Source organism: Ranitomeya variabilis, chromosome 2, assembly GCF_051348905.1.
Source record: "Ranitomeya variabilis isolate aRanVar5 chromosome 2, aRanVar5.hap1, whole genome shotgun sequence".
Lineage (NCBI taxonomy): Eukaryota > Metazoa > Chordata > Amphibia > Anura > Dendrobatidae > Ranitomeya > Ranitomeya variabilis.
The window spans coordinates 908,454,931-908,481,992 of NC_135233.1; the positions used below are offsets into that span (position 1 = coordinate 908,454,931).

The 27,062-nt window shown below is 43.6% G+C and overlaps 1 protein-coding gene across 10 annotated transcripts in view; it reads left to right on the plus strand.

Moving 5' to 3' along the window:
* TNIK (TRAF2 and NCK interacting kinase) overlaps positions 1-27,062 on the plus strand; it is a 342,780-nt gene that overhangs the window by 192,496 nt on the left and 123,222 nt on the right. For all 10 annotated transcript variants that reach the window (XM_077290529.1, XM_077290531.1, XM_077290534.1 and 7 more), the window contains exon 10: positions 12,020-12,195. In XM_077290529.1, coding sequence (XP_077146644.1) covers positions 12,020-12,195 — 176 coding nt within the window. The remainder of the gene's footprint in view (positions 1-12,019; positions 12,196-27,062) is intronic.

The window sequence follows — 27,062 nt, forward strand, 5'->3', positions numbered from 1 at the left end:
CCTGTTCCAGGCTATGGGGAGGACGCTGCCTAGAAGATAACTCTGCCTCCAGAGCTTGTTGTAAATTGAGGGGCAATTACCAGTGTGAGAAAAGTAACAAACACAGAACAGAAGAAATTAACTTTGTTTTCTTAGGCTTCTTTCACACTTCCGTCGGTACGGGGCCGTCACGAAGCGTCGGCGCGACTTACCGACGGAAGTGTTTGCTTTCACATTTCCGTCTGCGTTGCGGAGCAGGAAAGATCGTGAGAGCAATATTTCCTGCTGGGCATGCGCAGTGTGAAACACTGGATGCAACGTACGGAAAAACGTTCCCTTGAACGTTTTTCCGAGACGGTTCGCCAAAACCCGACGCATCCAGTGGACGACGCATGCAACGTATAGCCATTTTTCGCAATGCGTCGCTAATGCAAGTCTATGGAGGAAAAAACGCATCCTGCGGGCAACTTTGCAAGATGCGTTTTTTCTCCAAAACGACGCATTGCGACGTTGGCCAAACGATGGAAGTGTGAAAGAAGCCTTACAAACACATTTTTTGCAGCTCTCTGATCTCTGGTGTATTGTAACAATATTGCCTGTCTGCCTGTGGGATGGAAGCTGAGAGGAACCTGCAGATGTGTCAGGTATAATCACACACAGCTCTGCAGTGAGATCAGGAGAGCAGGGAGTGGTCATTACACATCACACATTACAAGATACGGCGTTATCTTACGGGCAGCGTCCTCCCCAGAGCCTGGAAGAGGTAATTTACATAGTGATAAAAGATGATTTCTCAACAAGGCATTTGATATGAGACATACAGGCATCACTCTTTTCAGCATTCTATAACCTACATGCCAGGGCCGGACTGGAGCTTAAATTCAGCCCTGGCATTTTTAAGAACACAGGCCCACTTCTTGTAACTTCTGTAATCTGGCTCTCTAGATAGTCTAAGTACAGGTCAGCAGCATACAACAGAGATGACTCCTGACCAGCCTCACTTTAAATACAGCAGGAGAGCAAATCAAATGTTTTGTATGGGGGTAAACAGGGGGTCAGGAGTCAATATACATGTCAGTGTAATGCAGCCCAGAGGAGATAAAGGTGGCAGAATTTGTTGAAAGACTCAAGTTTTTTTTTAAAGGGAACTTATCTCCAGTGTTTGTTTCCACAAAACTGCAACACAGGGCAGTAAAATACAAGTTGCAGAAATAAAGGGTGGGCAACCTGGGGTGCCGTGATTCTGCAGCATTACAGTACATATACACATATACTGTGTACGTGTGTGTGGTGTGTGTGTGTATATATATATATATATATATATATATATATATATATATATATATATATATATATATATATATATATATATATATATATATATATATATATATATATATATATATACATATACATATACATATATACACACACTCACCGGCCACTTTATTAGGTACACCTGTCCAACTTCTTGTTAACACTTAATTTCTAATCAGCCAATCACATGGCGGCAACTCAGTGCATTTAGGCATGTAGACATGGTCAAGACAATCTCCTGCAGTTCAAACCGAGCATCAGTATGGGGAAGAAAGGTGATTTGAGTGCCTTTGAACGTGGCATGGTTGTTGGTGCCAGAAGGGCTGGTCTGAGTATTTCAGAAACTGCTGATCTACTGGGATTTTCACGCACAACCATCTCTAGGGTTTACAGAGAATGGTCCGAAAAAGAAAAAAAATCCAGTGAGCGGCAGTTCTGTGGGCGAAAATGCCTTGTTGATGCCAGAGGTCAGAGGAGAATGGGCAGACTGGTTCGAGCTGATAGAAAGGGAACAGTGACTCAAATCGCCACCCGTTACAACCAAGGTAGGCCTAAGAGCATCTCTGAACGCACAGTGCGTCGAACTTTGAGGCAGATGGGCTACAGCAGCAGAAGACCACACCGGGTACCACTCCTTTCAGCTAAGAACAGGAAACTGAGGCTACAATTTGTACAAGCTCATCGAAATTGGACAGTAGAAGATTGGAAAAACGTTGCTTGGTCTGATGAGTCTCGATTTCTGCTGCGACATTCGGATGGTAGGGTCAGAATTTGGCGTAAACAACATGAAAGTATGGATCCATCCTGCCTTGTATGGAGCATCTTTGGGATGTGCAGCCGACAAATCTGCGGCAACTGTGTGATGCCATCATGTCAATATGGACCAAAATCTCTGAGGAATGCTTCCAGCACCTTGTTGAATCTATGCCACGAAGAATTGAGGCAGTTCTGAAGGCAAAAGGGGGTCCAACCCGTTACTAGCATGGTGTACCTAATAAAGTGGCCGGTGAGTGTATATACCGTATTTTCCGGCGTATAAGACGACTTTTTAACCCCTATTAATTGTCCCAAAAGTCGGGGGTTGTCTTATACGCCGGGTACGGCGTGTGCAGGGAGCGATCCTGGATGTTCTCAGGGTCTGAAGGAGAGGAAACTCTCCTTCAGGCCCTGGGATCCATATTCATGTGAAAAATAAAGAATAAAAATAAAAAATATGGATATACTCACCCTCGGACGAGCCCTGGCTCACACACACATATACAGACACATAAGGTGCATATACAGTATATACAATAGATATATACACACAGTACATATACTGTACATTTACAGATAGTACATATATATGCACATACACGAACTACAGACACATGACTTGCACATATACAAACTTTACACATTGAACATATACATATATACTCACTCCTTTCTGCAGGCAGCTGAATTTCTTCATGTGACATTACTTTCTAGGAGCAGGGGATTTCAACTCCATTGCTAGTGGTTGCACACAGGCCTGAGCCCTCCTCACCCTCAGCCCTCCATCATCCAGCACTGATCCTCTCACCCTCAGCCCTGCATCCTCCAGCACTAATCCTCTCAGCCCTGCATTCTCCAGCACTGATCCTCTCACCCTCAGCCCTGCATCCTCCAGCACTGATCCTCTCACCCTCAGCCCTGCATCCTCCAGCACTGATCCTCTCACCCTCAGCCTTGCATCCTCCAGCACTGATCCTCTCATCCTCAGTCTTGCATCCTCCAGCACTGTTCCTCTCACACTCAGCCCTGCATCCTCCAGCACTGATCCCCTCATCCTCAGTCCTGCATCCTCCAGCACTGATCCTCTCAGCCCTGCATACTCCAGCACTGATCCTCTCACCCTCAGCCCTACATCCTCCAGCACTGATCCTCTCGACCTCTGCCCTGCATCCTCCAGCACTGATCCTCTCAGCCCTGCATCCTCCAGCACTGATCCTCTCACCCTCAGCCCTACATCCTCCAGCACTGATCCCCTCACCCTCAGCCCTGCATCCTCCAGCACTGATCCTCTGGCCCTCAGCCCTGCATCCTCCAGCACTGATCCTCTCACCCTCAGCCCTGCATCCTCCAGCACTAATCACCTCACCCTCAGCCCTGCATCCTCCAGCACTGATCCTCTCACTCTCAGTCCTGCATCCTCCAGCACTGATCCTCTGGCCCTCAGCCCTGCATCCTCCAGCACTGATCCTCTCACCCTCAGCCCTGCATCCTCCAGCACTAATCCCCTCACCCTCAGGTCTGCATCCTCCAGCACTGATCTTCTGGCCCTCAGCCCTGCATCCTCCAGCACTGATCCTCTCACCCTCAGCCCTACATCCTCCAGCACTGATCCCCTCACCCTCAGCCCTGCATCCTCCAGCACTGATCCTCTCACTCTCAGTCCTGCATCCTCCAGCACTGATCCTCTGGCCCTCAGCCCTGCATCCTCGAGCACTGATCCTCTCACCCTCAGCCCTGCATCCTCCAGCACTAATCCCCTCACCCTCAGGTCTGCATCCTCCAGCACTGATCTTCTGGCCCTCAGCCCTGCATCCTCCAGCACTGATCCTCTCACCCTCAGCCCTGCATCCTCCAGCACTGATCCTCTCACCCTCAGCCCTGCATCCTCCAGCACTGATCCTCTCACCCTCAGCCCTGCATCCTCCAGCACTGATCCTCCCACCCTCAGCCCTGCATCCTCCAGCATTGATCCTCTCACCCTCAGCCCTGCATCCTCCAGCACTGATCCTCTCACACTCAGCCCTGCATCCTCCAGCACTGATCCTCTCACCCTCAGCCCTGCATCCTGCAGCACTGATACAGCAGAGGAGGGAAAGCTGCTATTGGAAGAGCTCAGTGCTGTTATCTTCCATCATCTTGTTCTCACAGCACTGGCCCCGCCCACCTCCTCCCATTGGTTTCTGTAGCTCCCCTGCTTGATTTCATTGGCTGGGTGCTACAGACAGCAGCTGTGTCTGGTACGGCCTCTAGAAGAGGTATGTAAATTATCCCCAGCCATGAGCAGGAGCTGGGAGATAGCCCGGGAATAAATGCCTCCTTGCCCCAGCCCAGCTTATCTCCACGCTTCCTCCTGACTGCTCCTGTCCCATTGCTGATGTTTGCATGAAAAGAGCAGTTGAGGCCGCGCCTCCTTCTCCTGCTTTTGAGCGGCTCCTGTCCTGTCACCACATCAAAGGGGCTCCTGCACAGGGAGGGGCACACGGCAGGTGGCGGCCCCTCTGGCAAATGCCAGAACTGCCCGATGGCCAGTCCGGCCCTGCTATATGCCCATATTAATAGGTTACATAAGTCAATTGTGGTGACAGATTCCCTTTAAAGGGGTTGTTTCATGAACAAAGTACATTTTAATTAATAGATATTAGAATAAAATATTGGAATAATGTTATGAAACAGCAGTGAAAAGCATATGACCCAATGGCCTAATTTAAGCATTGAATAACAAAAGATAGACAACCTTGAATGATATAAATAATAAAGTATGCAAACAAAAGTGCCTCTCAAAGACAGTAAGGCTGGTTTCACATTTGCGTTTTCTGCCGCTGCGTTTTACTGCAAAAAAAGCATGCATTTTTTTCCTGTATTTAACATTAAAAACGCATGCATTTTTTTTGTATGCGTTTTGCCGCGTTTGACGACGCATGCGTCTTTTCTATGCTTGCGTTTTGTTGCAGAAATGCAACATGTAGTCATTTCTAGAGGCGTTTTTTTTTAACTTTTTCCCACGCTCGACGTCATATGAGGACATCCAGCAGAGGGCGCATCACCGCGACTGAAGGTAACTATAGGTCATTGCCCTACATTACCTTCATTCCCCGGGGTTTACAGGCAGGAGCACAGCTGCATTATAGCAGAGCTGCCTGTAAAATATTTTAACCCCTTCAGATGGATTTACATCGTGGGACATTACAGATCTACGGAAGGTATGTATATTGTTGGTTTATTATTTTTAATTTGTTACAGAACGATGGTCTTCAGGTGGATTGAGAGAGCAATAAAATATTACAACAACCTGTGTGTTTATTTCATTAAAATACTTTGCAATATTGTGTGTGTGTTTTTTTTTTAACCATTTCATACAATTGGATTCATAATGGATAGGTGTCATAATTGACGCCTCTCCATTATTAATCTGGCTTAATGTCACCTTACAGTAGCAAGGTGGCATTAACCCTTCATTACCCCATATCCCACCGCTACACGGGAGTGGGAAGAGAGTGGCCAAGTGCCTGAATAGGCGCATCTTCCAGATGTGCCTTTTCTGGGGTGGCTGGGGGCAGATGTTTTTAGCCAGGGGGGGCCAATAACCATGGACCCTCTCCTGGCTATTAATATCTGCCCTCAGTCACTGGCTTTACCGCTCTGGCGGAGAAAATTGCGCGGGAGCCCACACCAATTTTTTCTGCGATTTAACCCTGAAATTTAATAGCTACAGCGCCGAAATTTTGCACATACACACTACTAACATTAGTAGTGTGGAATATGCAAAAAAAAGGGGGATATGACATGGTTTACTGTATGTAAACCATGTCTCATATCATGTCGGGTTTAGGCAGGAGAAATGAAAAGCCGGCAATCGGCTTTTCTGCTATATTGCGCTGAAGTAAATATTTATTTATATATATATATATATATATATATATATATATATATATATATATATATATATATATATATATATATATATATATATATATATATATATATATATATATAATATGTGTGTCTCAATGATATATATATGTCTCAATGACACTGCATGAGAAAACGCATGCGTCTAATAAACGCAGCGTTTGCACGCGTTTACATGCGTTTTTTAACCACCTGCGTTTGCGTTTTAAACTCTGCGTTTTTAAACGCAAATGTGAAACTAGCCTTAGATACCCACCCCCGAGTGAATTTTTACACATGCACGGCATGATGACCCTACTCCCACACCACCCCCTCAATATCTTAATTACAGTATAATTCCTCTACTGTAATCACCACACAGCCCTCCATACAGTATAATGACAATTAAAAAAATGCTCCATGCAGTATAATGGCTCCACATAGTGCTCCATACAGTATAATGTGCCCCTCATAACAAAAAACTTTCCTCGGTCCATTCCCCGCTGTTCCGGTCTCTTCATGGTGTCTTCTGGTCCTCTGCACAGCTTGGCACTGCGGATGCGATGCAATGACATCATCGTGCTCGCTGAGCTGATATGTCAGATGCAGAGGGGAGTGATGGAAGAAGGTGCATCAGGTTGCAGGTACAGTCGCTTCAGTGAAGTGATATCAGTACTTGGCGACATGTTCATCTACTGATGTTCCTGCTGGAATAATTTTTGCGGTAACGGCCTTGAGCTTCTCTTACTCCTCTCCTGGATGTCTGCAACAATGCTGGGTTTTCAAATATACAATTGTTTGTGTTTTTCGGCATTAAACCATATATGTTGCGTTTTTTTCTGGAGGTCCGAAATTAGAAACTAAACAGTCTTACATTTTTATGATTGTAAAACATGTTGAATCAAATAGGACATGTTGATGGTCCTCTTTCATTCATGAATGAGGCCTGATAACCATTCTCCTTTACAAACCACGCAAGGGAGGTAGGGTTCTGTTATTCACCCTGTAGATAAAGAATCACAAAGGAAATTGTAAAATCTGCCAGTTGAAGCACTGTCAGAGAGGGATGATGGTTACGACTTCTGTCAATATATCTGTTATTTATTGCGTGTTTTCTCTCCACACATCCATATTAAGATGTTTTTCCTGCACACAGTTTGAGTACATTTACTATTCTAGGTCTTGACTCTTAACTATGAAATTAGAGGCCAGAATTGCTTCTCTAGTTAAAAAAAAAACAAAAAAAAAACCATGGCCTCGATTCATCTTTTGTGTTTTTTTAGTCACTTTTCTTTTTTGGGGTTTTAGTTTTTACTGCAGTTTTTTCCACCAAAATAGCGCAAGTGCATGATGAATTATGCAAAAATTAAAAAAATGCTTTTTTATGTCATTAACCTGTTTTGCAATTTCTTAGCTCAAAAAGTTGCATGGTTCACAAAATTGTACAAAAATTTCACCAAAATAACTTACATACATAAAATTACTCCAGTTACTTTTACTCCAATTTTGTGACTATTGAGAAATTCATTTGATGAATTGGTCCAAAAACATTTGGAAAAGTGACATTGATGTAAAACTCCGAAAACTAACTAAATGACAAAAGACAGCTTTGAAGCTCCACTCCGTTTTTTGTTTTTTTTCAGTGCTGGAGTTTTCCTGCTAAGCTAAGGTTCCTGACACCTGTCTAAAGGCCCCGTCTCACTTAGCGATTTACCAACGATCACGACCAGCGATACGACCTGGCCGTGATCGTTGGTAAGTCGCTGTGTGGTCGCTGGGGAGCTGTCACACAGACAGCTCTCCCCAGCGACCAACGATCAGGGGAACGAGTTCGGCATCGTTGAAACTGTCTTCAACGATGCCGAAGTCCCCCTGCAGCACCCGGGTAACCAGGGTAAACATCGGGTTACTAAGCGCAGGGCCGCGCTTAGTAACCCGATGTTTACCCTGGTTACCAAAAAAAACAAACAGTACATACTCGCCTTTCGGTGTCCAGGTCCCTTGCCGTCTGCTTCCTGCTCTGACTGACTGAGCCGCCGTACTGTGAGAGCAGAGCGCAGCGGTGACGTCACTGCTGTGCTCTCACTTCTCACTGTACGGCCGGCAGTCAGTGAGAGCAGGAAGCAGACGGCAAGGGACCTGACGGACATCAGAAGGCGAGTATGTATTGTTTTTTTTTTTTTACATTTACGCTGGTAACCAGGGTAAACATCGGGTTACTAAGCGCGGCCCTGCGCTTAGTAACCCGATGTTTACCCTGGTTACCAGTGAAGACATCGCTGGATCGGTGTCACACACACCGATTCAGCAATGTCAGCGGGGCCTCAACGACCAAAAAAAGGTCCAGGCCATTCCGACACGACCAGCGATCTCGCAGCAGGGGCCTGATCGCTGGTACGTGTCACACATAGCGAGATCGCTATGGAGGTCGCTGTTGCGTCACAAAACTTGTGACTCAGCAGCGATCTCGCTAGCGATCTCGCTATGTGAGACGGGGCCTTAAGTCTACGTTCACATTTGCGTTCGGCGCCGCAGCGTCGGGCGCCGCAGCGTCGCCGCATGCGTCATGCGCCCCTATATTTAACATGGGGGCGCATGGACATGCGTCGCACTTGCGTTTTGCGCCGCATGCGTCCCTGCGGCGCCCGCGTCCGGGCGCAGAGGACGCAGCAAGTTGCATTTTTGCTGCGTCCAAAATCAATCAAAAAAAGGACGCATGCGGCGCAAAACGCAGCATTGTGCATGCGTTTTGCTGCGTTTTTGTTTGCGTTGTGCGTTGCGGCGCCGACGCTGCGGCGCACAACGCAAATGTGAACGTAGCCTTACACTTACTTGCCTTCTTTTATCGGTGCTGCTGCGGTCCTGTGCCGCCATCTTGTGATCGCAACTTCTTACTGCCCGGAAGTCAGAAGCTACATCATAAGCTCTGAATGCAAAACTGAGAGACAGAACCAGGCCCTCATAGACTTGTATTGAGTTGTGACCTCCGGCTCACTCCAGCAAACAATGGATTGATCCGGCAAGTCACAAACTGCCAGAGACTGATGGGAGCGGTGGTGATTGAAGGTGAAAACAACGGCAGAGAAGTATCAGATTAAGTAATTTTAAATTAGAAGTACCACTCCAGCACTGCAAAAAAAAAAAAAAATGCTTAAGGTGTAAATTGTTTGGTGTAATTGTTTACCTTTGTAACCACACATTTAGTATCTCCCACTTCCACACTACCTCCTCAACCTGCCCTTTCTGTTGGAGTCCCTCTAGGCTCTCCTAGGACCCCTTCTCTTCTATACCCTTGGACTGGGACAACTCTTAGGGTATGTGCCCACGTTGGGGATTTTTCTGCGGATTTTTCCGCTCAGTATTTGAAATATCCGCAGGTAAAACCCGTGGCTTTACCATGGATTTCCAGCGTTTTTTGTGCTGATTTCACCTGCATTTTAACACCTGCGGATTCCTATTGATGAGCAGGTGTAAAACGCTGCGGAATCCGCACGAAGAATTGACATGCTGCAGAAAATAAAATGCAGCGTTTCCACATGGTATTTTCCGCAGCATGTGCACTGCGGATTTGGTTTTCCATAGGTTTACATGGTACTGTAAACTGGATGGAAAACTGCTGCAAATCCGCTGCGGATCCGCGGGCAAATCCACAACGTGTGTCCATACTGTTATAGTCCCATGGCTTTCAGTACCATCTGTATTTTGATGACACTCCGATCTACCTCTCTGGCCCAGATGCCACCTCTCTTCTGTCCAAAATCCCAGAGTGTCTATCAGCCATATCTTCCTTCTTCTCCTCCCGCTAATTCAAGCTCATTGTGTACAAATCTGAACTAATTATCTTTCCTCCATCTTGTGTATCTTCTCTACCTGATCTATCTATCATAATAAATATCACGATTTTCCCTATACTGGAAATCCGCTGCCTAGGAGAAATCCTTGACTTTGCCCAGTCATTCATATCGCACTTCCAAGCTCTCGCCACCTCCTGTTGCCTCCACCTCAAAAAGATTTCCAGAATCCGTCCTTTCCTCAACCCTCACTCTACTAAAATGCTTGTACATGCCCTTTTCATCTCCCTTCTTGACTACTGCAACATCCTCCTCTGTGGCTTACCTGCTAACACTCTCACTTCTTCAGTCCATCCTTAACTCTGTTGCCCGACTAGTTCATTTATCTCCTCGCTACTCCTCCGCTTCCCCCTTTTTGCAAATTCCCTCATTGGCTCCCAATTCCCCAGCGTATCCAGTTCAAACTGCTAACACTGACCTACAGGATTTCCTGGCATCTTCGCTGTGGCTTCCGCCTCCTATTAGAATTTGACAGTAGTGGGAAGCGACGCCCCGGCTACTTCCCTGCTCCACCTATTTTGGTGCAGCTTGTCTATTCCGTCATGAAAACGTGCAAAATTTTTGTGCAACCCTGTGTTTTGCTAAAAATTTACGAATTTTCAAACTGCCCTTTGAGTTAAATCAAACGGCTTCCTTCTCTGCTTTACCTGAACACAGCGGTACGTTTGTCCATATACGATGTGCCTGTTCTATGATTATCGGTGGACTAGTATGACCCGGTGTGTACTTCTAAGTGGTGATCTATGGGTAGTGCTGGACATAGTTACTCAACTGTAACCTCCACTATTAAGACTGCTGCACTGTAGTAAATGACGGTACATGACTCTTTAGCAATCCATGTTTGGGGTCCAAGACAAGATGGTAGCACTTCCACAGTTTGGTTCAGCACATTTGCAGGTTAGAATATATAAAATAAAAATGAAATTAAATATCACATAACATTTCCCATATTTCCTATGACGATACTCATAAATCAAAACCTTTCAGTTTTAGCCTGTCTTGTTCCCAAAATGAATTTCTAGTGATTTTTTTCGATTGCGAGTTCCTGCAAATGTTCCCAAAATGTGATTCTAGTCATGTTTATATTCTAATTTTGTAATGCTTTGCTTCCTAATTTCAGTCATTGATCAGTTACTTGCATTTTAGTCAGGAAATACTAAACTATGTCCACAGGGGCTAGCTAAAACGTTTCCACGGTAGGCGAGAGTCTGATATGTTGGGGTAGAGAGTTCGGGAGTAAGGGGGGATGCTCGGGAGAAATCTTGTAGGCAATTGTGTGAAGAGGAGATGAGGGGAGACATGAGTACTTTGTGCTAATGTTTATGGTTTTTACCAAGGGGGGTACAGCTCTTGAAATTCTCTGGAGACTTGTCCTTATTTCATCTGCTGTGCATTATTATCCTGTAGTACACACTCTTGTTAAAGACCAAAAAATAATAAAAAGGCCTGTATCTCTGGAAAGAGAACCCCTAATGTCGAAAAAAACCGTTATTAACCTGCAGATATTGAGGTGCTGCTTCAGTCACCGCTCACTACATGGTAAGCAGCGGCTGTAACGACACCCTGCACTATCACTGACAGCCGGTTGTGTACTGATGCACTGCTGAGACGGCTGTCAGTCAGTGTCGGTGTGTAGTCTATGCACCGAGTGGTGACTGAAGGCGCGCCAGCCACGCTTCTATGTTTGAAATCCAAAGACTCCCGGAAGGAATAAAGTTACCGTAATTTCCCCCCAGCAGCCTGGCCTTCAGAGCGCGGCCGCATGACTTCATAACGCTATTAACTTGCAGGTTATCCGCATATCTACAGGTTCATAGCGGTTTTTTTTACATGAGGGGCTCCCCTTAAAAAAAAAAAAAAAAAAAAAAAAAGCAAACAAACTAAAGACAGCATACACGGGGCGCTGCAGGATGAAGATAAGGGCAAGAACTAGCCACTTTTGACCCGGTGACAGATGTTCTTTAAATCATGCTCTCAGTAGTATGTGACTTATGCCATGTTGCATTTTTTTATATATAAATTTAGGTTTCTACTACCGTATTTTGTCTGCTAATCGAAATATTAAAGCACTGGACCAAGAACCAGCCGTTCCTCAGCTTGGTATATCTGGATAGCATGCTTGCAGAACAGTGAAGTGTTGGCATTTCAGGTCCTTTATCAGGAATATTGATTTTTCTATTGAAACACTTGAGTTTGCTCTATATTCAATTTCATAATTTTCTTTTCAGGTCTAAAAAATTTCAGTCCTTTTTTGAGAGCTGTCTTGTAAAGAACCATAGCCAAAGACCTACAACAGAGCAGCTAATGAAGCATCCGTTCATAAGAGACCAACCAAATGAGAGACAGGTTCGAATTCAGCTCAAGGACCACATTGATCGAACAAAGAAGAAGCGAGGAGAGAAAGGTGAGCCGATTAGTTGTGTTTAGGACTTGCAAATGGCGTTTTATCTGATTTATGATGTAGCAACAGGATTTCAATGCTAGTGATGGGATTATGTGTGAGATATGTGTGATGGCAGAAAGAAAGCTTGTCACTGTCAGTTCTCCATATACTGTATATCACACCAGGACTTCCATAGAATATTTGCCTTTTAAGGACCCGGATATTTTTCATGTTCTTGCTCTTTTTCCCTCTTGTTCAAAGGGCCATAACTTGTTTTTTTGCAGGATAAATTGTAAAAAATGATAACATTCATTGTACCATATACAGTTATGGCTGAAAGTGTTGGCTTCTTGAAATTGTTACAGAAAATGAAGCATGTTTCCCAGAAAATTATTCAAATTACACATGCTTTGTAATACAAATGTTTATTTCCTTTGTATGTATTGGAACAACACAGAAAAAAAGAGGGGAAAAAAGGCAAACTGAACATAATTTTACACACACCCCAAAAATGGGCCGGACAAAATTGTTGACACCTTTTCAAAATTGTGGGTAAACAACTTTGTTTCAAGCATGTGATGCTCAATCAAACTACCTGTGGCAAGTAACAGGTGCAGGCAGGGGCTGACTGGCCCAGGTGGCAAAGAGGCAAATGCCCCCCGGGCCGCTCCCCCAGCAGCTGTTCAGGGCCGGCTGCCTGGTGGTGGCTACAGCCACACAGCAAATTGTGCGCAGCCATGTCTGCTGTACTGTGACGCGGCTGGCAGCAGACACAGCTGCATCACAGTTAGCGCACACGTCTGCGCTGGGGCCAGGAGCTATGCTTGGCTGTCACCTTGACGGCTGCGCAGCTACTGCTCCCTTCATGTTTTCTATACTTCCAGGTTAGGTGTTGGGCATGCGCGATGGCGTCCTCACGCACACGCCAACATGACCCAGATGCTAGAAGCAGAGAGGCACTGCAGGGGAGCGACTGGTGAGGTAAATATGAAGAACTTTTTTGTTTTCTTTATAAAATAAATTTAATGGTGGGTAACTGCAAGTTATGAAGTGGGGGGTGTAAGGAGGCTGCACATTATGGAATTTGGGGGTTAAAGGAGACTGCACATGATGGAGTGAGGGGGTAAGTGGGGCTGCACATGATGAAGGTTGAGTGGGGCTGTACATGATAGTTTAGTGGATAAAGGAGACTGCACATGATGAAGTGGGGAGAGTGGGGCTGTACATGAAGGAATGGGGCAGCACATGATGATGTGGGGGTAAGGGGGATTGCGCATGATGAAGGGGGAGTGGGGGGTAAGGTGATCTGCACATGAAGTGGGGGGTAATGGGGACTGCACATGATGATGTGGGGGTAAGGGGGATTGCGCATGATGAAGGGGGAGTGGAGTGTAAGATGGACTGCACATGAAGTGGGGGGTAAGGGTGACTGCACATGATGAAGTCGGGGGGAAAGGGGACTGCACATGATGAAGTGGGAGAAGGGGACTGCAGGACTGCACATGATGAAGTGTGTCTGATGTGGGACTGCTCATAATGAAATGGAAGGGGGATAGGGGGCTGCAAATGATGAAGAGGCACTGCAGATGAAGTGAGGGGTGATAGGGGACTGCAATGAATGAAGTAAGGGGACTTCAAATTAAAGTGGGGGGACTGCAAAATGATAAATTCAGTGTGAGGGACAGGGGACAGCAATTTAATTGAAGGTGGGGGTGGGGAGAGCAAATGATCAATTGAAGAGGGGGTGGGGATAGCAAATGATGATCTAGGGCAGTGGTCCCCAACCTTTCTGACCTTGAGAGCCACATTCAGCTCTGCAAGAGGGTCGCGAGCCACATCCAGTTCCTGCTCCCCTCACAATAGTGGCAACCAAAGCCCCATTACGGGTATAATGATAACGAAAGCTTTTCTGCACAAATCACCCTGAAGCAGTATACCAAGATCCAGGGGTTCCCACCAAACCCCCATTCAGCATTCTTCCATTACGCACTCCCAACCAACACAGTCACATCCAGCTTCAAGCTCCTCCTCTGACCGGTAGTATCCTGTCTCCAGCGTACCATACTTACATTATCTCTAAACCCTCAAAACCAGTAGATGTTTACCCAGATCTGCTCTTCTGTGCAGGGCTACTCACAAAGTTCACCATTTTGAGATGTGCTCTTCATACCAATTTACAAAATCTGGAGCTAATGCACCAAGCTGGCAGACAGCCGCGAGCCACAATTCATGGGACCGCGAACCACATGTGGCTCCCGAGCTACAGGTTGGGGACCCCTGATCTAGGGGAAGAACAAATAATGAATTTTAAGGGTGGGGGAGTAAATGATGTATTGAATGTGGGGTAGAGCAGTTGATAATGAATAGACGGTGGAGAGAAAGACATGACAATGAATTGGGGCGGGAGGGTCATGTAACTATAATGAATCGGAGTTAGGGTTAGAGTGGTAGGTACATAATGGGGGGCGTTGAGGATGAAGTGACTGGTAATGAATTGGGGGAAAGAGTACAGGTGCTAATTAATTTATATATTAAATGGGGAAAGTGGCTATTTATAGTTAGTGGGTGCACAGTGGTGGATTATAATTTATATTTGGAATGGTCAGTTAATAATAATAATTATGATAATTTTATTTCTATAGTGCCAACACTTTACATTTTAGAGGGGACTTGTACAGACAATGGACATTAAGCATAACAATAAACACATAGATCAACAGATACCAAAAGGAATGAGGGCCCTGCTCGCAAGCTTACAATCTGAGGTTGCATAATAACCAATTATATATTGTTTGTGGGTGCACCGCTGTATTCAGATGTCTAGTGTACACCATGTTCCAAATTATTATGCAAATTGGATTTAAGTGTCATAAAGATTTAATTGTTTTGTTTTTCAAATAAACTCGTGGATGGTATTGTGCCTCAGGGCTCAATGGATCACTGAAATCAATCTTAAACACATGTGATCATTAGTTTTCCAGGTGATTCTAATTAAAGAAAAACTACTTAAAAATGATGTTCCACATTATAAAGCAGACCACAGGTTTCAAGCAATATGGGAAATAAAAAGGATCTCTCTGCTGCTGAAAAGCATTAAATAGTGCAATGCCTTGGTCAAAGTATGAAAACATTAGATATTTCACGAAAACTTAAGAGTGATCATCATACTGTGAAGAGATTTGTGACTGAAACAGAGCACAGACAGAGTTCTTGCAGATAAAGGCATAATGAGGAAGGTTTTCTGCCAGACAAATTCATTGCATAAAGAGAGCAGCTGCCAAAATACCATTACAAAGCAGCAAACAGTTATTTGAAGCTGCTGGTGCCTCTGGAGTCCCTCGAACCTCAAGGTGTAGGATCCTTCAAAGGCTTGAGGTGGTGCATAAACCTACTATTCGGCCACCCCTAAACAGTGTTCACAAGCAGAAACTGTTGCAGTGGGCCCAGACACACATGAAGACTGATTTCCAAACAGTCTTGTTTACTGATGAGTGTCGAGCAACCCTGGGTGGTCCAGATGGATGGAGTAGTGGATGGTTGGTGGATGGCCACCATGTCCCAACAAGGCTGCAACGTCAGCAAGGAGTGGAGGAGTCATGTTTTGGGCTGGAATCATGGGGAAACAGCTGGAAGGGCCCTTTAAGGTACCTGAAGGTGTGAAAATGACCTCTGCAAAGTATATAGAATTTCTGACTGACAACTTTCTTCCATTGTAAAAAAAGCAGAAACGTGCCTTCAGGAGCAAAATCATCTTCATGCATGACAATGCACCATTTCGTGCTGCAAAGAATACCTCTGAGTCATTGGCTGCTATGGGCATGAAAGGAGATAAACTCATGGTGCGGCCACCATCTTCCCCTGACCTCAACCCTATAGAGAACCTTTGGAGTATCATCAAGCAAAATATCTATGAGGGTGGGAGGCTGTTCACATCAAAACAGCAGCTCTGGAGGCAAAGAAATACAAGCAGAAACTCTCCAAAAACTCACAAGTTCAATGGAGGCGAGAATTGTGAAGGTGATATCAAAGAAGGGTCCTATGTTAACTAGTGTTGAGCGATACCGTCCGATATTTGAAAGTATCTGTATCGGATTGGATCGGCCGATATCCAAAAAATATCGGATATCGCCGATACCGATACCCGATACCAATACAAGTCAATGGGACACAAATATCGGAAGCTATCCTTGATGGTTCCCAGGGTCTGGAGGAGAGGAGACTCTCCTTCAGGCCCTGGGATCCATATTTATGTAAAAAATAAAGAATAAAAAATAAAAAATTTGGATATACTCACTAATGATAACATGTAACTTGGCCTGTTAGGATGTTTTGGAGTTAAATATCTTTTTTGTTCAGTGAATGTGACCTCCTAATGCTGCAAATTCCACAAATGAGCATTTTCAGTTCTTTAAAACAGATCAAATGTTTAGAAATTCTACTGTGCCTACTAATTTGGAACAGTGCATTTTGAGTTTTTATTCATTTTGGAGATTATACTGTTATCACTGGGAGGTTTCTCCAATAAAATTTGATGTATACTCTAACGGGTGATGACTTTTATTAGACTGACTGTCATTTGCACCGACCATTTAGGAAAAATATAATTTGCATAATAATTTGGAACATGGTGTAGAAGAAAAGGAAAAAGTGGGGAATGTGGTCTGGAAGCCATGCTCTAGGTAACTGTGTTATTTTATGCAGAGACGAGTCCTGGCTGGAAGAAGTGATGGCAGTCTGTGCTGGATGAAAATGAAAAGCAAAGATGAAGGACTTCAGCTAGAGACATCACTAGTGAGTCAGTGTATTACCTGTACACTGACACTATACACTGTATACTATATACAAAGCTCCTGTGTATAATGTCAATGGCAGTGGTGATCACTGTATTACCTGTACACTGACACCTTATACAGATCTCCTGTGTATGTCACCAGTGATCACTGTAGTATCTTTACACTGACCGTAAATACAGAGTTCCTGTATACAATGGCACTTACTGTTGTGCTTTTTTAAAATTAAAGATCAGTATTGTAGTATACTAGTAGTAAAAGTTGTACACTCCCTGACAGAAGTAATGTCGCTTATCCATGTTATGTAAATAAAAGCTTATAACCTGATGTTAAATTCATCCATTGGTTGTATAAATTATTCTTTTGCAAGCTGAAACCTTCCAAAATGTGGTTTAGGTTAAGAAAATAAATTGACATCAATGCAGAAATATTGATCAGTTAATGGACACAGAATGGTCAGATTTTAGCAAGACAAAAGTTTTGTCGCTTGGTCATACAATGCACCCAATCCTAGTTTACATCCTCACCTGTGCTCAGTAAATGATCGGTTATTTAATGTGTGTATAAAAAGAAACCCAGCACCCCAGACCTTCACTTGAACTGCAACTTGAGCTCTGACAACATGCCAAAAATCCACCCTGCGACCAAAGCCTGGATTATCAAGAGGCTGAAGACCAGATTCACTGCAGAGGTGGCTGGCACCTTTAATGTGTCTCAGCGTCAAGTAAAAAGAAATAAAAAAAGATTTGAAGAGACTGGAGATGTGTTTGACAAGCCCAGGACTGTCAGACCCCACAAGACAACTGCTCAGGAGGCACATTTGTTGGTTAGAAAATCCAAACCAAGCCCCTCTTCCACTGCAGCAGAGCTCCAACAGGCCTGGTCACCTCAAGTCCCTGTGTCAACTAGAACAGTTTGTAGGATTCTGTCTCAAAATGGCCTTCATGGTCGAATCAGTGCCCAGAAGCCAGCACTAAACAAAAGGCCCAAAAAAAACCGTGTGTCTTGCAAAGTCCTACAGCCTGCTAAATAGATGTATGCTGGAAAAGTGCCAGAAGGTGGATTTCTCTGATGAATCTTCAGTAGAATTACACAGCAGCCACCGCAAATACTGAAGGAGACCTACTGGAGCCTGCATGGATCCAAAATACACCCAGAAAACAGTTAAATTTGGTGGTGGAAAGATCATGGTCTGAAGTTACATTCAGTATGGGGGCGTGCGAAACATTTGCAAGGTGGAAGGCAATATCAATAGCCTAAAATATCAAGAAGTATTAGCTACCTCTTATATTCCAAATCATAAAAAGGGTCAAATTCTGCAGCAGGATGGTGCTCCATCTCATACATCCATCTCTACAACAAAGTTCCTCCAGGCAAAAAAGATCAAGGTGCTCAAGGACTGGCCAGCCCAGTCACCAGACATGAACATCATTAAGCATGTTTGGGGAAGGATGAAAGAGGAAGCTTGGAAGACAAAACCAAAGAATCTAGATGAGCACCACAACTTCATTCACCAATGTTATGCAACACATATTTGTATTTTAAGTTAATTATTTGTCTGTGGGCAACATAAATTTTGTCTTGCCAAAATCTGACCATTCTGTGTCCATTAACTGATCAATATTTCTGCTTTGATAACAATTTATTTTCTTAACCTAAATCACATTTTGGAGGGTTCCAGCTTTCAAAAGAATAACTTATACAACCAATGGATGAATTTAACATCAGGTTATAAGCTTTTATTTACATAACATGGATAAGCGACATAACTTCTGTCAGGGAGTGTATGATGGCATCATTGGTCTTTGTATAGAATGTAGTTTCATGTAGAGGTAATGGTGATATTATAATATTATGTATTCTCTGTGTAGTGGTGATAGTACTAGGCACTGTGTAGCTGTATTGTTGTGTGTATGTTTGTAAGTAAGCTCCGTTATGGCACCATATCTAAGCAGTAAGCTTTGTTCTGGTACTCTATCAATGTAGTAATCTAGATTATGGTACTGTATGTATGTCGTAATCTCAGTTCTGCTCCAGTTTCTATGTAGCAGACTTGGTTCCATGTAGTAGACTTATTAAGCTTGGTTCTGCTCCCATATCTCTGCAGTAAGCTCGGTTCTGCTCCCATATCTCTGCAGTAAGCTCGGTTCTGCTCCCATATCTCTGTAGTAAGCTCGGTTCTGCTCCCTTATCTCTCTAGTAAGCTCGGTTCTGCTCCCTAATCTCTGTAGTATGCTAGGTTCTGCTCCCATATCTCTGTAGTAAGTTTGGTTCTGCTCCCATATCTCTGTAGTAAGGTCAATTCTGTTCCCATATCTCTGCAATAAGCTCTGTTCTGCTCCCATTTCTCTGCACTAAGCTCGGTTCTGCTCCCATATCTCTGTAGAAAGCTTGGTTCTGCTCCCATATCTTTGCAGTAAGCTCGGTTCTGCATCCATATCTCTGTAGTAAGCTCGGTTCTGTTCCCATATCTCTGTAGTAAGCTCGTTTCTGCTTCCTTATCTGTGTAGTAAGCTAGTTTCTGCTCCCATATCTCTGTAGTAAGCTCGGTTCTGTTCCCCTATCTCTGTAGTAAGCTTGGTTCTGCTCCCTTATCTCTGTAGTAAGCTCGTTTCTGCTGCCATATCTCTGTAGTAAGCCCCGTTATGCTCCCATATCTCTGCAGTAAGCTCGGTTCTGCTCCCATATCCTCGCTGTTAGCTCGGTTCTGCTCCCATATCTCTGTAGTAAGCTCGGTTCTGCTCCCATATCTTTGCAGTAAGTTCGGTTCTGCTCCCATATCTCTATAATAAGCTCTGTTCTGCTCCCATATCTCTGTAGTAAGCTCTGTTCTGCTCACATATCTCTGTAGTAAGCTCTGTTCTGTTCCCATATCTCTGGAGTAAGCTCGATTCTGCTCCCATATCTATGCAGCAAGCTCCGTTCAGTTCCCATATCTGTGTACCAGCCTGTTTTTAAAGCCCGTTATCTCTGCTACTTTAATGCAGCGGCCAGATATAAGCAGGGAAAAGGAGGGCCACCGCAACTCGAGGGCCACTGCCTTGTAATTGCCCCCCAGGCTGAAAATTGCCAGCCAGCCCCTGGGTGCAGGCAATATAAAAATCACCCTTGAAACAAGATAAAAAGAAAAGTTGACTCAATATTTGTATTTTATGTCTGTGTGCCACACTAATCATGGAGAACAGAAAGCTGAGAAGAGAACTGTCTGAAGGCTTGAGAAACAAAATTGTGGAACAATATCTGGTATCTTAAGGTTACAAATCAATCTCTAGAGATTTTGATGTTACTTGTTGTCCATGGTGCGCAACACAACCACGAAGTTGGCAATGTAGCTAATCTCACTGGGTGTGAACGGTAGAGAAAAATTGCTGAAAGGTTGCAACACAGGATAGTCCAGATGGTGGATAAGCAGCCCAATCAAGTTCCAAAGAAATTCAAGCTGTCCTGCAGGCTCAGGGAGCATCAGTGTCAGCGCAAACTACCAGTCAATATATGGAAGTAATGAAACAATATGGCTGGAGACCCAGGAGGACTCCACTTCTGACACAGACACGTAAAACAGCTAGACTACAGTTTGCCAAAATGTACATTAGTAAGCCAAAATCCTTCTGGGAAAGCCTTTTGTGGACAGATGAGACCAAGATATGGTGGAGGTTCAAAGATGTTTCCAGGTTGTTCTGGGTGCTTTGTGTGCAAGGATTTTTGTTTGCAATGTAGTGCCCAGTGTCAGAAAGCTGGGTATCCGTCCTAGGTAATGGGTCACAGTGACCCCAAACATAGTTCAAGAAGAAATAGATTGGAAACAAAGCGCTGAAGTGGCCAGCAATGAGTCCGGATCTAAATCCCATTGAGTACCTGTGGAGAGACCTTAAAATTGCTGTTGGGAGAAGGCACTCTTCAATTATGAGACACCTGGAAGAGATTACAAAAGAGTGGCCCAAAACTCCAGTTGAGAGGTGTAAGAAGCTTGTTGATGGTTATAGGCAGCGATTGATTGCAGTTATTTATTCCAAAGGGTGTGCAACCAAATATTAAGCTGAGGGTGCCAACAATTTTGTCCAGTCCATTTGGTGGATTTTGTGTGAAATTAGTTTTCCAATTCCCACAAAGGCAATAAACCTGTGTGTAACAAAATATGTGTAATTGTAATAATTTAATTCATTTTCTGGAACAATTTCAAGGGTGCTAACACGTTTGTCCATAACTGTATTTTATTGAAAATGGGGAGACAAAAATTCCAAGTAAGGTGAAATGGTGAAAAAAAAAAAAACCACACAAAGATTAAAAAGGCATCGTTTTTGGGGTTTTGTTTTTATGGCGAACATCATGCTTTAAATATGAACTGGCAATATAATTCTTACCGCAATACCAAACTTAAGGTTTTTTTTATATTTTAGTGTTTAAAAAAAAAAAAGTTAAAATAAATTCAGAAGCTTGTATTAAGAAAATAAAATGTTTGTCACTATTTTCAGAGACCCGTAATTTTTTTTTATTTTTCTCTTCATGGCACTGGTTAAAACCTTTTTTTTTTTGCATATTGAGCTGAAGTATTTATTGATCCAATTTGGTGGTATTTGAGATATTTAAATTTTTTTTGTGTGTGGGGATGTGGAGTGCAGTAACTAACCCATAGCGATTCTGGCGTCTCGATTTTTTTTTTTTCTTTTTCTACAGTTTAAATGCTTTTAGATTTTTTTCAAAAATTAATAAAACCACAAATGGCATGGCTATCATAGTCACAATTGCTGCAGAATAAGAGACTGATTGGTTGAGACCAGTCAATAGGTAAATCGCTAGAAAATATCAGTCCTATACAGTCATTTGACGTTTTGTGTAAGCAGTACACAATACTGTACGGTGTGATATTGGACCTACAATCCGTTCACCCAACGCGTTTCTCAGATGCTTATTCTTCATTCTCAGAGAGAGCGAACTTGTGTCTCTTCACTTTATATAGACTCTGACATTGGTACGGTGGATATTAGGAATTACCCACTGCTCAGAAACCTTTCTAAATAAGGAGCAATACTGATAAATATTCTACTATATCCCGTAGAATGTAAGTCCGCAAGGACAGGGTCCTCTCCCCTCTGTACCAGTCTGTCACTGTAAATTTACTGTAAACAATATCTATAACCCTGTATGTAACCCCTTTCTCATGTACAGCACCATGGAATTAATGGTGCTATATAAATAATAATAATAATAATACTAGCATTCAAAGTATCTACCGTATTTGCCCTCTGTACGTGACAAACATTTAAAAAGAATCCATATTCATGAGCTCTATATAACCCCACCTCCACCACTGATTGGCAGCTTTCTGTGTACACTGGGCATAGGCAGAAAGCTGCCAATCAGTGGTGTGGGTGGGGTTATACAGAGCTCAGCATTCCGAGAACCGCTAGATCTGCAGCAAATAAAATTATTTTATCAAAATGACAGCAAAGAGCCCAGTAAGTGACACATCGCTGGAATCATGATCTCTGCCTTTACATCATGCTGCTCTCAGATGTGGTAACAAATACCTGGTGACAGACTCCCTTCAATATAATCCCCATCTTACCACTGTAATTTAACATTTTGTTTTGCGCACACTATTGAAAAAAAACCCGACCCTCATGTTTGGCGGCATAACTTTTGGGTGAGAGATATGACAGTCTAACTTTTTAGAAATATTATAAATATGTCTCCTTATTCATTTATACAATGATTGCTTTGTACGTCCTACATACATTTTCCTAGAAGGACTTTTTATGCTATGTTCAAAGTTTTTTTCAGTGTTTTTTAATGCAAATTTTGAGCTGCGTTTACAGTACTGCGTTTTCTTACTGCCAAGAGAGCAGGTTTTGCAGGAAAAAATGCAGTAAAAATGCAACATGTAAACATAACCTTATACCGTAAATGACCCAAATAAAGCAGCACGTTAACTTTTCAAGTATTTTATATATTTTACTGCCAGAACTGTGAGAAGGTTCCCTAATCACATTGTTGGTTTTAAGCGTTTGACACATCATGTACCTACAGCATGGAAGAAAAGCCATTATTAAGAGTACAGTTGGTATATACCTCGTTCTTACTCCCATATGGTTCTGTATGGTGGGTGCAATTAAATTACCTGCATTACTGACTTTACTGAAGGTACAGTTCTGTATATTTGGGAGAATTCCCCATATTATTGTATTAGCCGGCAAAATACCCCAGTGTTTATGGAGAATTTGTGTAAAAATATCCATATGGGACTTAATTTGCACAATAAGGGGGATTTCAAATTGGTCCTTGTTGCTACCTACAGACTTGAATAATGGTTTACATTGAAATAATATTTCCCTCAATACATTTTTTTATTTCATTATTAGGTTAATGCTTCAGCCTCCGTATCATATACCGTCATTTTACTGCAATTTCATCAAATTCTAATAAATTGGCTCTTGGGGAGTTCGAGCATCCAACATAAAAGGCGGCCGTAGATGTAAGACTATTAGTGGGGTTGTTAAATGTCCTAGTAAAAATCCCCTCTCCTATGAATCTCGGCGTTAGAGCATTTACGGCAGATGGTAGTTACGTTGGTCTTCAGCAGGCCCCCCCGCTGTCAAGGTAGCCCATGTTTTGCCACTATCTAGCACACGTTCACCAGCAGTGGTGTCCTTTAATTGCCACTGTCAAACACTGACAGCTGCATTTAAATGGTTAAACTGCAGAGCAAGCTCCAGTTTCTGTAGTTCTAGGCAGTTGTTGGCTGAGTAACCCAGCCAGCATACATAACTGGCATCTGCCCCATAGGAAGCGGGCTACGCATGTACAACTATATAGAAGTATATATTAATATATATATATATATATATATATATATATATATATATATATATATATATATATATGTATGTATATATATATATATATATATATATATGTGTGTGTGTGTGTGTGTGTGTGTGTGTGTGTGTGTGTGTGTGTGTGTGTGTGTGTGTGTGTGTGTGTATCACGTCTGGGGCATTTTTGGTCAGCAATTGCAAAGGCAGCTGCCAGCAGTGGATCTTGATTTTTTTGCCCAAGGGTATTCAGCATGGCAAAACATTCCTCATGCAACTATTAATACACTAATTGATAGCATGCCAAGGTGACTAACTGCATGGATTCTGCATGTGGCACTCATACTCAATAATGTATAAATAGAGATGCCTATCCATCCTGCGGTTTTCATAACTCCACGAGTTGTCCTTAGGTGTGTGCATATATATTCATATCATTGTGTGTGTGTGTGTGTGTATATATATATATTTTATATACTAGATGGTGGCCCGATTCTAACGCTGCAGGTATTCTAGAATATGTATTTATGTATGTATATAGCAGCCACATAGTATATAGCACAGGCCACGTAGTATATAGGAGCCATGTAGTATATAGCAGACAAATACTACATGGCCTGTGCTATATACTATGTGGCTGTTATATACATACATACATATTGTAGAATACCCGATGCGTTAATACAGGCCACACAATATATAACAGTGGCCACGCAGTATATAACACAGCCCAAACAGTACATAACACAGCCCACATAGTATGTAACACTGGCCAGGTAGTATATAGCAGCCACGCGGTATCTAACACAGCCCACGTAGTATTTAGCAGTATGGGCACCATATCCCTGTTATAAAAAATAATTAAAATAAAAAATAGTTATATACTCACCCCCTGGGATCCAGCGAAGCTCCGGTGATACGCGCACGGCTGCCGCCATCTTCCGTTCCCAGGATGCATTGCAAAATTACCCAGATGACTTAGCGGTCTCGCGAGACCGCTAAGTCTTCTGGGTAATTTCGCAATGCATCTCTGGGAACGGAAGATGGCGGTAGGTGTGAGCGCATCGTCAACCGACGGAGGGTGAGAATAGCAGGTTTTTTGTTTTTTTATTATTTTTAACATTAGATCTTTTTACTATTGATGCTGCATAGGCAGCATCAATAGTAAAAAGTTGGGGACACACAGAGTTAATAGCAACGGTAATGGAGTGCGTTACCCGCGGCATAACACGGTCCATTACCCTCAGCATTAACCCTGTGTGAGCGGTGACTGGAGGGAACTATGCGGGCGCCGGGCACTGACTGCAGGGAGGAAAGAGCGGCCATTTTGCCGCCGGACTGTGCCCGTCGCTGATTGGTCGTGGCTGTTTTGCCGCGACCAATCAGCGTTTTGGATTTCCATGACAGACAGAGGCCACGACCAATGAATATCCGTGACAGACAGACAGAAGGACAGACGGAAGTGACCCTTAGGCAGTTATATAGTGTGTGTGTATATATATATATATATATATATATATATATATATATATATATATATATATATATATATATATATATATATATATATATTGCTCAAAAACATAAAGGGAACACTAAAATCCCACATCCTAGATATCACTGAATGCAATATTCAGTTGTAGATCTTTATTCATTATATAGTGGAATGTGTTGAGAACAATAAAGCCTAAAAATGATCAACGTAAATCACAGCTAATATCCCACGGGGGTCTGGATTTGGAATGATGCTCAAAATCAAAGTAGAAAATGTTACAGGCTGATCCAACTTCAGTGGAAATACCTCAAGACAAGGAAATGATGCTCAGTAGTGTGTGGCCTCCACGTGCCTGTATGACCTCCCTACAATGCCTGGGCATGCTCCTGATGAGGCGGCAGATGGTCTCTTGAGGGATCTCCTCCCAGACATGGACTAAAGCATCCACCAACTCCTGGACAGTCTGTGGTGGAACGTGATGTTGGTGGATGGTGCGAGACATGATGTCCCAGATGTGTTCAATCAGATTCAGGTCTGGGGAACGGGCGGACCAGTCCATAGCTTCAATGCCTTCATCTTGCAGGAACTGCTGACACACTCCAGCCACATGAGGTCTGGCATTGTCCCGCATTAGGAGGAACCCAGGGCCGACCGCACCAACATGTGGTCTCACAAGGGGTCTGAGGATCTCATCTCGGTACCTAATGGCAGTCAGGCTACCTCTGGCGAGCACATGGAGGGCTGTGTGGCCCTCCAAAGAAATGCCACCCCACACCATTTCTGACCCACTGCCAAGCTGGTCATGCTGAAGGATGTTGCAGGTAGCAGATCTCTCTCCACGGTGTCTCCAGACTGTCACGTCTGTCACATGTGCTCAGTGTGAACCTGCTTTCATCTGTGAAGAGCACAGGGCACCAGTGGCGATTTTGCCACTCCTGGTGTTTTGTGGCAAATGCCAAGCGTCCAGCACGGTGTTGGACTGTGAGCACAACCCCCATCTGTGGACGTCTGGCACTCCGACTATCTTCATGGAGTCAGTTTCTAACCGTTTGTGCAGACACATGCACATTTGTAGCCTGCTGGAGGTCATTTTGCAGGGCTCTGGCATACTCCTCCTGTTCCTCCTTGCATAAAGGCTGAGGTAGCGGTCCTGCTGCTGGGTTGTTACCCTCCTACAGTCCCCTCCACGTCTCCTGGTGTACTAGCCTGTCTTCTGATAGCGCCTCCAGCCTCTGAACACTACACTGACAGACACAGCAAACCTTGCCATAGCTCGCATTGATGTGCCATCCTGGATGATCTGCACTATCTGAGCCACTTGTGTAGGTTGTAGAGTCTGACTCAACCAACATTCAGAAGTGACCAAAACATCAGCCAGAAAGGATTGGTACGGAGATGTGGTCTGTGGTCCCCACCTGCAGAACCACTCCTTCATTGAGTGTGTCTTGATAATTGCCATTAATTTCCATTTCCACACCAGCATGTGAAATTGATTGTCAAACAGTGTTGCTTCCTAAGTGGACTGTTTGATTTCACAGAAGTTTGATTTACTGAATCTTCCAGCGTATAAGACAACTTTTTAACCCCTGAAAATCTTCTCAAAAGTCAAGGGTTGTCTTATACGCCAGGTGCGGAGCTCTATGGTCGCCGCATAAGGTGCATGGAGCGGTCCCGATTACAACATGCCTCACCGGGAAGGTGTAAGTGAATCAAGCCCGCCCTTGTATTTTATTACTGCCATCTTTCACTTGTCTGGCCCACCCTTTTCTGCTGCTCAAGTCTCTGGAGGAT